Source organism: Typopeltis vanoorti, chromosome 2, assembly GCF_054136105.1.
Source record: "Typopeltis vanoorti isolate ZY-2024b chromosome 2, IOZ_Tvanoo_1.0, whole genome shotgun sequence".
NCBI classification, from domain to species: Eukaryota; Metazoa; Arthropoda; class Arachnida; order Uropygi; family Thelyphonidae; genus Typopeltis; species Typopeltis vanoorti.
This window is the reverse complement of record NC_143550.1, coordinates 49854623-49869745: the sequence shown is the minus strand read 5'-3', so window position 1 is coordinate 49869745 and position 15123 is coordinate 49854623. Positions and strand designations below refer to the sequence as shown.

The 15123-nt window shown below is 36.8% G+C and overlaps 1 protein-coding gene across 1 annotated transcript in view; it reads left to right on the top strand.

Annotated features, from left to right (window-relative positions):
- The window catches only part of ERp44 (Endoplasmic reticulum protein 44), a 196800-nt gene that overhangs the window by 128826 nt on the left and 52851 nt on the right, over nt 1-15123 (top strand). The window contains exon 9 of the mRNA XM_090404875.1: nt 12243-12354. Within this exon, the coding sequence (XP_090261001.1) occupies nt 12243-12354 (112 nt within the window). The remainder of the gene's footprint in view (nt 1-12242; nt 12355-15123) is intronic.

The following is a 15123-nucleotide window of genomic DNA, read 5'->3' as shown; positions in this document are numbered from 1 at the left end:
TGTTACAGTTTTTCATTTCAGAAAATTAAGTACAGTTGATTTTTTAGGATTAGTTACTTTGTTCTTATGAATTATCTTCTGATTATGATAGTCTGTGGGGGAAGCATGACATTTTATGACAGAATAACAGCAGAGTTTGGATAAGGGAAATAGCCACAGTCTGACAATGATGGATTTTGCAAAGATTTTTGATAGGATGCTGAATGCAAAACTATGGAGCAACTAAGAATAGATGTAAATCTGGTGGCATGGATTGTGGGGAAGGGTTGTTGACCAACAGACACAAGTGAATAGTATTGGTGGAGTAGAATCTCGGAGAATGAAGATGACTAGTGAAGTGTCTCAGGACTCTATACCAGGGCCACTGCTGTTTAATCTATATATTAATTATATAAAGAATGATTGAATTTGCAAGCATGATATTCATTTCTCTGCTGCTGATGCAAAACTGGAGAGGGCAGTAGTTAATAAAGGTGGTGCAGAGATCGTGCATTATGATTTAAGTAAATTCACAGTGCAGACATAGGATTAAACTGACAACAAATGGTTGTCAGTATAATATGGTAAAATGTAAGGTTATGCACTTAGGAGAGAAAAGATTACATAGTGTGTATTATGTTGGTGGTACCAGATTTGGACTGATGTATTACGGAGAGTTTCAAATTCAGAGGACATATTGCAAAGATTAGCAAAATGGCTCAGAAGGATTGAAGAATGCATTGACAAATAGAGATAGGGGAATTATCCTGCTTTATAAGGCTTTGACATGACTAACTACTGTGCACAGATTTGGTCATATGGGTTTTTTTGGGGATAAAGAAGTAGTGGAGAAGATCCAGAGAGAAAGAGAAGTGACAAGATGGTGGCAGCTCAGTGGAATGCTTCCTATGAGTATAGATTAAAGGTGTGTAGGTTGCAGAGTTTAGTTGAGAAACTTATAAGCTGTTAAAGGGCTTCAATAAAATTGATGCAAAATAAATTTTTTAATACATGATGAGTAGGGAGAGTGGGGATCCCCCTTCCTCCCCAGAGGTTGTATAAAAGTGTGGTTAGTAGGGGGGGGGGTGAGAACTAGATTTTTTGCTTGGAGAGTAGTAAATGATGAATGGATTGTCAGATGCAGTTGAGAAAGCTCTGACAGTGAATGAGTAAGGCGTGGTAGGTTTGTGTGTGTGTGAATAATGGTTAATATGGTCCTCTTGCAGTAAGTCTTCTGACTGTACAGAGTGGCTATTTTATTAGGAACACCTTCCCATTAAAGTGGCCATGCAGTGTGTTATATGTAAGTGTCTATAATAATAATTTTGTTGCCACTCTTCTGAATTTATTTTGATATTCTTTATCCATGGAATTGACCACTGTGTGAATGATTAAAGTTAAGAATTCCTGCGTTCATTTAAGACGTAGAATTTGGTACAAGAAAGCATCATAATTGCTGGCCTGGTTGGCTGAATAGACAGCACTTTTATTCTAATAGGGCATGGATGTTTGTGAATGTGTTTATATAGTTGATGAATTTCATCAACCTTCCAAATATATTTACAATCTGCAAAACCCTTTGTAAACCATAACCCTATTTATTTGGAAGCCTGAGATTCAGAAGAAAAAACAAACCATGTATGGTTTGTAGAGCAAGATTTTCTAGAATTTTTAATCCTAATCCTCACCCCCCCCCCAACACACACACACACACACACACACACACACATGTTTGATAGCTTTACATTCTTTCATGGAATTGTAATGGATTAAAGAAAAATGGAGATGATATGAAAAATTATTATGAGCAATACATAATTAATATTTCAGTGAACTTAATCACTTTAATATTCCTTTTATTATGTCACTTTTTTATATATAATATCAGAAGCTCTTCAAGCCAAATTGTTTCTGTGACTAGGTCTTATTCACTATACATGGTTTCTATCAGATTGTTTTAAAATGTCTTCTGCAGCTTTTCTACAGAAAAACTACTGCTTCTATCTTAATTTTTAAAAATAGGACACCAGGACAAGTACTCTGAAACTGGCATTGTGAAGAAATCCGTTTTCTAGTTTCCTTACTGATACAAACTGGAACTGTCTTACCAAGAAAACTTGTCAGAACAAAGCTCATCATCAGTGATAGAGTAATACAGCTTGACTTAACTGCTGCTAAACACCACTTTTATTACCAAATAAAATTGAGCTGAAGTATTTGAATGGGTTGCAGAATTCAAAAGTGATGTCAGGAGATGCAGAATATTCAGGGTGTATATCCACGGATAATTTTCATCATTACACAAATCTACTTATGAAAGAATGGAAACTTATAGCACACATTGGGGGTGGGTTAGGTATCCTGACCTATAGGGACAAGTGGTGTTTTTCATGCCATATCAGACATAACAGCATGCAAGATTTCACACTGGACAGTAAAAACTATCTACCACCTCAGCTTAAATACTCATGGCACTGTGGCATTTGAACCTGCAACTTGTTGGTCAGTAAAGTGGAGATGCTAGCTATGTCCAGCTAAGAAATCTGTGAACACCAAAGATGACATTGTGTTGGAAACCAAGAAACTGGGTCACAGTAAGTCATTTTACCTGTTGTGAATTGTCTGTTTATATGACAATCCTACAACAAAGGTTGCTAACTTTGGCACCATGGCTTTTTTATGGTATCTCATACAGATATGACTGTTCAGTCTATAATACCTATATTGTGTTTGACGATCTGTAGATTTTATGCTTTCAAAATTATAGAAAAAAGAAGTCTTTTCCATGTCCAGTTCCAGGGACAGTAGCAGTGTAATGAATGAAAGAAGAGAAATTAAGTCTGTGAATTTAGATTACAACTGAACTGTGAAGTGGTGTTGAATAGCTGCTGTACATATCGTAACATAGAGGAGAATGTGAGGGAATTACTAATGCCAGTTTTGTAATAGTGATCCATGAAGTATCTGCAGATAACAAAAACTGATTGTGTGAAAGAATGGAGTTAATTGGTGAGAGATGGGTCAATAATCAATCTCATTGCTCTCTGAGGCACCAACAAGAAATGCAGATAGTATTCATTGATTGGATGGATTTGTAATTTTGTATAGAGTTAATAGTTCAAAGATAAGTTATGCCTTCAGCTAAAGAAAACAAATCAGATTTTCTTTGGCTACAGAGGAAGTAATATTTGTAATATGCTTACATCAGGAAATGTTGGTGGGGGAGATGTGATTTATTTCAGAAAGAGAAGTCTCAGACTTTGGTGTCAAAAGTAAGAATGGAAGGGAAAACGTTCTTCGTGAGAAATAAGACAGTATTGAGTTTTGCTAGTATCGAAGATAACAGGGTTATCAGAATGGTTGTGTAACTAAATTATGAGTTGTAAAAGTAGATTATTTGGAAGTTTGGTTCATTTACATGGTGAAAGGTTTATAAAATGAGAAAGAGAAGTGCATCGTACTGTCAGAAAAACTGGATTAGACCTGTAATCAGCCAGAGAAATCAGTTAGTCTCTCAGTTATCCAACTTTCAGATAATCAAATTCTCAGTTAACCAGTCCTTGTATTGGATTTGTCATTTGAATCCTGGAACAACATGATTTGACATTAAGAGATTACTATATAGAAGGAAAAGAATATGTGAGAGAACAGATGGATGTTCAACATTCTTTGAAAATTTTGAGAATATATATATCCACCATCACACAATAGGCTGACAGAGAGAAAACTAGCAATGCAGCTGAAGAAGATAAATGGTGACATTTTGGGACTTGTTAATCCTTTGAGTGATGAGTTAAAAATGCATATCTCACCCTTTTGTAGTGTATAAAAACATGAAAAAAAAAAAAAAGAGGAAGTTTGCTAAAAGATTGCAGTGCTTTCCTACAGAAACTGAAAAGTCAACATAAACATACGACTTTACTACAGTACTTAAAATTTTAAGAATGTTTGTGTTTGTGAGCACGCACGCACACACACACACTTCTTTACTGCTCAAAGGATTAATATGCCTTTGTTCCACTCAATCAAATGCCTTGGAGATATCAACGCCAAATTCTTGAATTTTTTCTGAACTTTTCCGTGGCATTTGTTGAGAAGGTGAGTGATATAAACAGGGATACACCCTGTCAGTTAATAGCATAGAATTCATAATGGTGATGCTTATTAATCCAGTTCCAGGTTGCATAGCATTTGACTTAACTGCTTAAATTAGTACAAAAACAACTGAGGTGAGAATAGTAAGACATTGGTATGATAATAATGTTTTGTCACCCTTTTTGAGAACAGGTTAAATATGGACTGATTTCCATCAATTAAAAAAAAGGAGTAGTTAACAAAACAGTAGTTCATTTTTAAAAATATAAAATTCCTTCAGAATAATGGAAGAAATGCCATCAGGCTAGAAAACTTTTTTTTGGTATTCCTGTTTGGACAGAGTTCTCTGGTTTCTTTCTAAAAATCAAAGGAGTTGAATGTTGTAAGTTTGGAGTAGAAGATATTGACCAAGTTTATCAGAAATAATTGTAGAAAATATAAAAGGCTACGAGATCAGTTTCATTCTGTAAATAATGATGCAATAGAATCATCAAACTGTAAAAGATGTAGAAGCAGAATAATTAGATAAAAGTTATGGCCAGTGGCTTTGGCAAGAGTGCAGAATGCATGATTGTCATTTAGATGTGATGCAGGTTTCCAGTTCTTGTTATTTCTAAATCAGATATGCATGTGCTGATAATTTTCTTGTAACTCTTTTGAGCTTCAGTATAAGCAGAAAAGAATGGTGAATATTTCAATTCCAACTAATTGTGATATGCTTGATTGTTTTCTTGTAATTGGAAGGGTGAATGATTCACATGCTTTGTGATAGTTTTAGAGACATTTCTGTAATATATCTACTTTATAAGTACTCTAACAAAAAATTGATGTTTAGTAGATATTGCTAGTGTCAGGCGAGGAATAGCGGTGTGTAAAGAAGGCTCCCTTTTCAGATAAGTTTTTGGAATAAATGTGTGTTTATTAGTAAGAGTTGCTGTAAAAGTGATGCCCTTGCGGTGTTTTTAGTGTGTGGACTTGTTTGTTTACAGACTCATTAAACTTAGAGCTTAGTATAGTAACCGGCTAAGAAAAAATGGCGGCAGCATTGTCTTTGTAGGAATTTAAGTTTGATTTCAGTTGTTTCGTGAAATGTAAGGTATGCTATATTTATTCATTAGATTATGTAGATAAATTATGGATATTTAAGGCAGATAGAAGGGGAGGGTGCGTAGTGTGAGCTGAATGAGGATGTGATGAATGGTAACATATTAGTAATTGAAAGTGTTAGTAGCGAGAATGCCATGAGGAGGATGAGTGCTTATCTGATAGAAAAGAGGGGGGCAGTGAAAAAAAAAGGTAATGAAGAAGTGAGTAGCATGACTATAGAGAATGAGAGAACAAGTGTGAAAGACAAACAGGGAAAGGGGGGGGTGCTCAGAGTAGACGGGAATACAGCATGAGAAAGATTGATGCTCCACGAGGATGTGAATGCATGTGTAGACAAAAAGGGAAGGGAGTGATTTGGGATCAAGGGAAAACAGTTGGATTTGAAGAAGGTTCTAAGATGAATAAGGAGAAAAAGAAATGGCTCGAGTTAAGCATGGAGAAGTCGCATCTAATAAGTAGTATCAGTAGAACTTGCTGTAGATCCAGGAATGATCTACTATGTTTGTATACAAAGCTAGAAGTGTAAGAAACAAGGCAAATGAAATGGTTGCGTTAATTGAGTCTGTTCACCTAAGAATTGCTGGAATAAGTGAGGGATGGGAGGGTATGTTTTGTTTCATAAAGATAGAAAAGGTAAAAAGGGAGAGGGAGTGCTATTGATGATAGAGAAAGAGTTATGTCATACAAGGTAGAGATGCAAGAGGGGGAATGGTGCCAGTTGTTTTGAGGCAGTATGGTGTGAGATGAAGTGAATAGAATGAAATACTTAGTCGAACGTTGTTATAGACCTGGTAATGCAGATGGTAGTGACCATGAAATGTATCAAATTATTCAAGCAAATATGAAAAGGGTGATCATTATGGGCCATTTTAATTATGGCAATATAGACTGGGAAGATGAGATAACAATTGGAAGTAAAGAATGCGAGTTTCTTGAGTTTTTGAGGGAGTTTTTTCGTGTACCCTCTGTTACATATTGCCTACCTTGGGCAATATGTAACAGAGGGTACACGAAGATTGAGGGGTTTGGGATTTGATCATCTCATCAGAAGATGTAATTATAAATGAGGTGTCAAATCACTCTCCATTTGGTGAGAGTGACCATGAAGTGATTACCTGGGTGGTTGCCAGTGGTGTGAGGAGCTCAGGAAACAGCTTGCAGGTGTAGCATGGAATGAGGAGGTAGTTGGAAAGGAGATCAATACAGCTTTTGGGGATATTAAAGAGCTGTCTAACTAAATGTATTTCAAAGGTCAGAAGGTTAAATAAGGTAGGTGTGAAACGGATGAATGAAGGGATTAAGCATACAGAGGAAAAAGACATTATGGAGGCAGCATGAGAGGAGTGGTAATAGTCATTTCCATGAGGATTGCAACAAGGAAGGGTGACTTGGTTGGTAAGGGTAGCAAAAGTTAAGTATGAGCAGCAGTTATCTTATGAAGCCAAAAAGAATCCTAGTGAGTTCTTTCAATATGCAGCCAGCAAAAAAAAAAAAAAAAAAGATTATGGAAGGATGACTATGGAGGATCAAGTTGAGATACTTAAATATGAGCAGTTTATAAAAGTCTTTCATTCTTGTGAATGGGACATGGAGCATTTAAGAGCAATTGATGACTCTAAGTCAGCAAGAGGTATATCGGGAATTGAGCAAGCTTAATGTTAATAAGGTTGGGACTTGATAATACGAGGGATGTTCAGAAAGTAAGTTCCAATGGGTTGTCAGGGAAACAAAAATATAATTACAAAAAAAAACTTTATTGGGAATTAAAGTAGACATCTTTCACTACTTTTCTACATAATTTCTGCCATTGTTCAGGCACTTATCATAACGTGGCACCAAGAATTGTATACCTTCATCGTAGAAGGTTGCTGCCTGTGACAGCAACCTTCTATGATGACTTATTGACTGCTTCTTTGACCTCGTCATTGTCTTGAAACTGCTGGCCACCAAGAAAAAATTTTAGATGTTTGAACAGGTGAAAATCACTTGGTGCGAGGTCAGGACTATATGGAGGATGATGGAATTATCCCCAGCCGAAGGTGGCGAGAAGTTGTTGTGTTACGTCGGCAGTGTGTGCAGGCAGTCGTTATCATTAATCAAAACAACGCCCCTGGTAAGCATGCCACGTTGTTTATTCTGAATCGCATGATGCAGTTTCTTAAGGATTTGGGAGTACATACTCACGTTGATTATGGAGCCTTGCCCAAGAAGTCTACCACCAAAATTCTTTGTCTGTCCCAAAACACAGTGCACATGATTTTCTGAGTGGAAACTGTTGTCTTCAATTTCGTATTGACTGGTGATGAGGTGTGCCTCCACTCCATGGACTGTTGTTTGGATTCAGGGGCTGTGTACATTACCCAAGTCTCTACTCCGGTGACGTCTGCTCAGGAAAGCATCACCATCCTCATGGTAGCATGTCAAGAATTACAACACACTGCCTAGCCGATTCACTTTGTGTTGTTCTGTAAGCAACTTTGGCACCCAGCATGCACACAATTTCTGATAATTCAGTTTCTCCAACACAGTTTCATGAAGACATGAACGTGAAACCTCTGGAAATTGTAGCGAGACTGACATCATAATGAATCCCCTATTCTCGAATCTTCTCTTCAACTGAACGTACCAAATCGTCAGTCACTAAAGATGGTCACCCGCTCCATTCATCATCGTGCACACCTGTCCTTCCTTCATTAAAAAGTCTTACCCATCTTCGTACCATGGAATCACTCATTGCATGTTCTCCATAAACCTCAATAATTTGCCAATGAATTTCAGCTGCTTTAACATTCCTTGCATTCAAGAAATGGATAACTAACCTAATTTCACATGCTGTGGGCGATTAAATTTTCTTAGACATTATAAACACACACTAAGAAGCATACAAACTGCGAGAATGTCTGAAAATGGCACATCTAAAATTGAAAATCGCCCACAGCATGTGAAATTAGGTCAGTAAATGAGGTGTCAAATCACTCTCCAGTTGGTGAGAGTGACCATGAAGTGATTACCTGGGTGGTTGTTCAGCAGTGTGAGGACAAACTCAGCATGCATGCGCACCTTGGTGATCACAGCGCTTCAGTGAAAATATTTAAAAACAGAAATTACTTTCTGGACATCCCTCGTATATCACCACATATTTTGAAGGAATGTGCCAGGGAGTTGGCATCTGCCTTGATATATTTGTTTAATGAGTCCTGCAATGGCTCGAGTTCCAAATAAGTGGAAGGAGAGCAAGATTGTGCCACTTCATAAGGGAGATGATAGAACTCAAGCATCAAATTAAAGACCTATCTGTGTGTCAGATGTTGTGGTTAATTGTGTAAGGGTGTTGGAGAGGCTGGTGAGAACCAGGATCCAGAATTGGGTTGACAACAATGGTATTATTTTTGATGGACAGCATGGATTTGCTAAAGGAAGATCAATGTTTAGTAATCTACTTATTACAAATAAGGTGATGGCTTCATTGGACAGAGGAGAGATACACAGTAGTATACTTAGACTTTGCAAAGGCTTTTGATAGATTACTGCATGATAAGTTGATAGTCAAACTAGAGCGGATGGGGTTGGATATTCAATTAGTGCATTGGATTGGAGACTGGCTTAGGTATCAGCAAGTTGTGGGGGGGGGGGGACAATATCCTGGAAGAGGAAAGTCACTAGTGATGCGTTTTAGGGATATTGCTGTTTAACCTGTATATTAATGATATTGGCAAAGATTTGATGGGAATATTCAGTTGTTTGCAGATGATGCAAAGTTGAGATGTACTATGAAGAGTAGAGAAGGTGTTATGGCCTTACAAGAAGACTTGAATAGATTGAGTGAATGGGGCACAGAATGGGGATTCAAGTTCAATGTTGCAAAATGTAAGGTTTTAAAATTTAGAAAACAAAGATGGGATGTAGAATTTATGCTTGGTGATAATATATTGTTGGGGGTGGAGGAAATAAGATCTTGGGTGATAGTGGATAAGGATCTGAAATTTTGGGGACACATTGCCAAAATTGTGAGGATAACACAACAAATTCTGGGAATGATGCAGAGGACACTGACTTGTAGAAGTAAGGAGATTCTTGTTTCATTGTGTAAGTTTTCACATGGACTACCATGCACAGATTTAGTTACCTGGTTTTCAAAAGGACGAAGAGATACTAGAAAGGGTCCAGAGGCGACTGACTAAGGTAGTTTCTGACCTCTGTAATATCGAATATGAGGAAATGTTGAGAAGATGCAATGTACAGAGTCTAGTGGATAAGAGGAAGGGGGTGATATGATAAAGACTACATATTATTAAGGGGTTGTTATAGGATCGATGTTGAAAAGATTGTACAGAAAATGGTGGAAAATCAGAGTAGAACAAGAGGTCATCCCTGGAAGCTGTATAAAGAGGGTGTGAACAAGGGAGCGAGAAGCAGATTTGTTTGCATGCAAAGTTATGAATGATTGGAATGTCTTGCCTGAGAGCGTGGTGTCTGCAGAGAATTTGAGTGTTTTTAAGTTGTGGTATGATGAGCTATGTGTATGACAGAAGGACCTCCTAGATGAGTCTCTGACTCCACGGGGGTCTTAGGGTAATGCTAATAAATAGGGCTGGACATATCTTAACCACACGCACACACGGTAAAATCCATGATGAGCATTACATGATTCTGTATAAGATGAAAAAACTAAGAATTTAAAAAAAAAATTAAATATATAGTCAGCTCTCACTTTAGCAAAAAACTACTATAACAAACTACTAAGAAGTCCCAACCAAAACTCCATTGGTACAATCTAAAAAAATAAAATTCATTATAGCAAACTAACAGAAAGATTACCAAAACAAGCCATTAAGAAAAAGAAAACCAGGACGTCCTCTTAAACGATTCAACGATGACTTCTAAGGCTGGAACAGGCCATGCTAGGCCTAAATCCTTGATATGCATGATGATGATAGCAAACTATCTACCATACTAGTCTTTACAAATTTGCTGTAGTGGGTAAACTGTATTTAAAGTAATTAGTGAAATATGATTAATTTCTTTACTCTTAACATTTAATATTTTCTTAACACATGGACATGCCACATTATGTGTTAAAGATGGTATTTTGGAACTATTTTTTAAACAAATGTAAATTTTTGAATAAACATTTTTGTAAATTATTTTCAGGATTCATTTTTTTTATAATTCAAATAGCCATAGTGCAGTAACCGTTTGATATTGGACCCATTATGTCCCAAAGATCTCTGCTCAAAAGTATTCACATTCCTCTTGACTCATTCTGTGTAATGTGTGCTTGTGTGTGTGTGTGTGTGTGTGTGTATATATATATATATATATATATATTCATTTTTTAAATTAACTGACTTAAACCCGAGAATTATAACACAATGACATTTATTTGAAAAAAACGCAACATGTTTCGTCAAAAATGACTTCTTCAGGCGATAAGAACATAGAAAAGATAATAAAAGACACTTAAATTAACATTGACACACTCCAAAGCCATACAATTACAAAGTCATAATATTCGACTGTAAATTACAGTTATGAGCTTGAACTACAGTCCGAGTTAATGTTCTATTGTTGTGCACCTGTGCGTGTGTGGAATCACGCGATCTCCAGTATCTAATAATAGAGTTGAAAGAGTCAGCCAAATTATAGCTAAGATTATTATTCAAATGCAAAGGGTCTAAGGTGATTTCCCTTGACTCGACAATGCGGCGCTCTATTTCATCATGGCAGACGTGTAGGTTTGAAGTCAATGTCCAATTTATTTCATGTTGGTGGCCTTCGTTGTTCGTGTTTATTGAAAGCAGGACATGGCCCGACAGAGCAGTTGCTCTGGTTCTCTTATAAGCAATGTCTCTCTGATGATCTTCGAGACGTAGTAAGATAGATTTCTCTGTCTGCCCATAGTAAGGCTTTCCGCATTCACAAGTGACCTTGTATACACCTGGGAATTGTAGAAGGTTGTGAGGTTGTTTATAGTTCTTGAAGCGTGATATTATTTTTGGCAGAGTCGAGAAGCACGTTTTTATGTTAAACTTCTTTAGAATTCTGCTCAGCTTTTTGGATAGTGTGCTGATATATGGCAAGACGATATGACCTTTGGAGTCGTCCTGTGTCTCTACGTTGTTACGTTGACGTCGGGATAATTGGTTGTTAATACTTTTTAGAGAGTAGCCATTGTTTTTAAAGGTCCATTTAAGATGTTGTAGTTCCTTTTTCAGTTCTTCATCTGACAGGACAGATCTTGCACGATTCGCTAGAGTTGATATAATACCCAACTTTTGCGCTGGATGGTGATGGGAGGACGCATGCAAATATCTGTCTGTGTGTGTTGGCTTTCTAAAAATAGAGACTTTAATTGATTCAGGCGTCTTGGTGAGTTTAACATCTAGGAAGCAGATGGAACTATTTTCTTCAATCTCCATAGTCAATTTTATATCTTGATGGCGGTTGTTTAAGTGGTCGAGAAACTTGTGAAGATTCTCAGTACCATGCTCCCATATGAGGAATATATCGTCCACATATCGAAGCCAAATTTTTGGTTTTAAAGTAAAAGAGGAGATCGCCTTTTCTTCAAAGTCCTCGAAAAATGGAATATTAAGATTAGTGAGCGGAGCTTGTTCCACCTTTGCCACGAGTTGCCCTGGTCCTGCACTACCTGTGGGATCAGTTAGACTTGCATCAATTGCAGGCGCAAACTTGACTTTTAGTCTGTTTGCTTACTTGGGAAATGGAGTAAAACCAGGTTTAAAATTACTTGGTATCTTTAACATATATATATATATATATATATATATATATATATATATATATATATAGTGCTTTAAAAAATTCCACACATACAAATGTGGTATACAGTATTTCTTAGAGTTGAAAAGGGAAAGAAAAAGACTTTAAAAGTTAGTATTTTTTTTATCATTTCTTATATTACTTTTGGTATCTAGAATCACTTGAGCTCTGAAGTCAGAAATTTTGATCTTGCAGAAGACAATTTTATCATGAATTTAAACTAGTAGAATTGCAGCTGATATTGGAACTTTATTTTTATAAAATTTTTTATATTTTAGGAATTAACAGAAGAGGGTTTGCCATTCCTGATACTCTTTCATCATCCAGATGATAAAGAAAGTATTCAGTTATTTACCAAAGAGGTTGAAAAGCAACTCCTTGATGACAGAAGTAAGTTAAGAATTTGTGAATCATTTGCATGTTGTTTGTAATATTTAATGTTGATATTAGTGATACTTTTATGATTTTTTTTAATCATCAATCACACCAGAGGTAGGTTGCAATGCTGATGACAGGACGGAGACATAGTTAAACCTTCTAGTGCATTTCTTGAACTGCTAGAGTCTGTAGTCTTTGAAAAAAATTTGAGAAAGGCTGATTGAAAGGAGAGAGATGAATGGAGTGAAAGAGGAGGAAGAGAAGCTGGTTTGGTAAGTTTTAAGCTGAACTGTGTATATTGGGATGCTGCTCATTGTTCATGTTCTTGTATATTTAGAGGTATGAGATGAATGATGGTAGTCAAATCAGCAGAATAGTTCTGTAAATTCCACTTGTAAAAGGTTTTAAACATTCATATCTAGTGCCATGGTTAGGATGAGATAAATAATTGAAGTACCCTGCTCTAGAGATCAAACATGATGTTTTTGTTACTTCGGACCTCCAGTCCTCATGGTGGTCATGCACCCAATGAAAGAAAGACTTAATGCCCACACCACAGAGATTCATACCCACAACATCTTGGTGTTGGTTAGAGAGCAGAGCTCTATTCTACTTGGCAGTTATATATTAGGATTAGGATATGAAAGGAATTATATATTAGGATTGTCCGCTTTTGGACTGCATTATACATTTGAAAAACTAATTAAAAACATCGTGAAAAGGAGAAATAAGAAAACACATCTAGAAATATCCTGGCCATTAAAGAATATAAAAATATTAAAAAAAAAAAAAAAAAAGCTAAATTACTTTATGTGTAAAGTAACCAAAAAAAAGTAAAATAATATAGAAGACATATAAAAAATGGCAAAATATTTTGGAGATTACTGAGAAAATAGAATTGGAGTAAGTAGTATCAAAAATAGAATGAAAAATCATAAAGCAGATATAAAAACTGAATATAAGGATGCTCTGGAGATCTGGATTAATTTTTTTGAAAAATTAAATGAGATTGCAGGAGAAAACCGATCATGAACATGTTGTTTTACAGCTACATAGCATAATTGGGAAAGCTTAAAAGAAAAATAAAGCTACATATATGAAAATTATACAGGAAATTCCCTAATGCAGGGTTTCTCAAACTTTTCCTATCATGGAACAACTTCACATATCCTGAAATTTTAACAGAACACCTTGGTTAGAGTCGAGTATCGTCGGTCTCGTATTCAGTGTAAAACTAAGTGCACACTATCACCGCAGCAGGCTGTATTGCATCACAAAAATGTGACAGGGCATGCCGGGCCACAGTGCATCTCATTGACCTTGCTTATGACCGCACGTTTCCTGTATACTTCACTCGCACTCTGAGGTGTCAACAACTGTGGATGGCTGTGTCAGGGCCAATTGCACTGGCCTTAATAGCACAATTCACAAGCAAAGTGAGGCCAGCCTGATTTTCAAACATGTTTGAATTTATTGCAGCATTTAAAACTATTCCAGGCTCATATTAATTTTGATCATTTTTCACGGAACACTTATTCACTTTCCACGGAATACTGGTGTTCCGCAAAACAGTTTGGGAAACTCTGCTTTAATGAATGCTCCAGAGATTTTTATAAGCCAATACATAAAAGCTTTTTTCCCTTATTAATCCTTTGTCCTTTGCTTTGCTTACACTTGGACAAAGGATTAAACCATGAAAATAATTTATTGGCATCTTTAATTTATAGTTTTACCAAGTGAAAAAACTTTCAACATCTATCTCTGTCTCCTTTTCACAAATATCCCAACAATGACAGAATTCTTCTTTTAGAAGACAAATTTCTACTTGACCCTCTTTGCCCACTTACTATGTTCTTGTTACTTCATGTGGCAAATTTTTTATTTATAAAGAAGGTATGGCTATAGGCTTGCCACTATCCCCCTCCAATTGCCTTTTCTATGAAACTTTTGAGCAATGTGCCTGTGCCCTGGATCCCTCTACTTTAAAACCCAAAGTTTGACACCAGTATGTTGATGTTTTTATTATTTGATCTCATTCTACCAGACACCTTCCACCTGAACAAACAAACAGAGATGCATGCAACTGAAAACCAAAACACACTTCCATTTCTGGATATCCTTGTCACATTCATTTGTCTGTTATAAGCCTACACATGTACTGGCCAATATATGTACTGAGTTGCCATCACCTCAATAGGAACAACGTTTAATGAGTGGGACCCCCTTTTACATTAAGCGAGTGTCGAAAACGTTCCTCTGGGATGTTTGTCCATGCTGTCACAATGACATTGCCCAATTCTTGCAGATTGGATAATGGCATGTTGCTGCTGCAAACTGCTCGTTCTACCTCATCTCAGAGGTGCTCTGTTGGGTTGAGGTCTGGGGACTGAGCTGGCCACTGAAGTAAAGGAAGCTCACTGTCATGTTCCTCGAACCATTTCAACATGCTTTGTGCCATGGCATTTGCTGAAAGTTTCCATTTGACAATAGGTAAACTGCAGCCCCGAATGGGTGAACATGATCAGCAACGATGTTAAGATAGGCTGTATTCAGTGGTATCAGGGGACCTAATGTGTACTAAGAAAACATTCCCTGCACCATTACACTCCTGCCACCAGCCTGAGCTGTTGCTACTTGGCCTCGTGTTGTCGCCACGTTATTCTGTTTCTACAATCAGCATGATACAATACAAACCAACAAACCAGGACTCATCAGACTAGGTGACATTTTTCCAGTTGTCAGCTGTCCAGTGTTGGTCATGATCATGTGTCCACTGAAGCT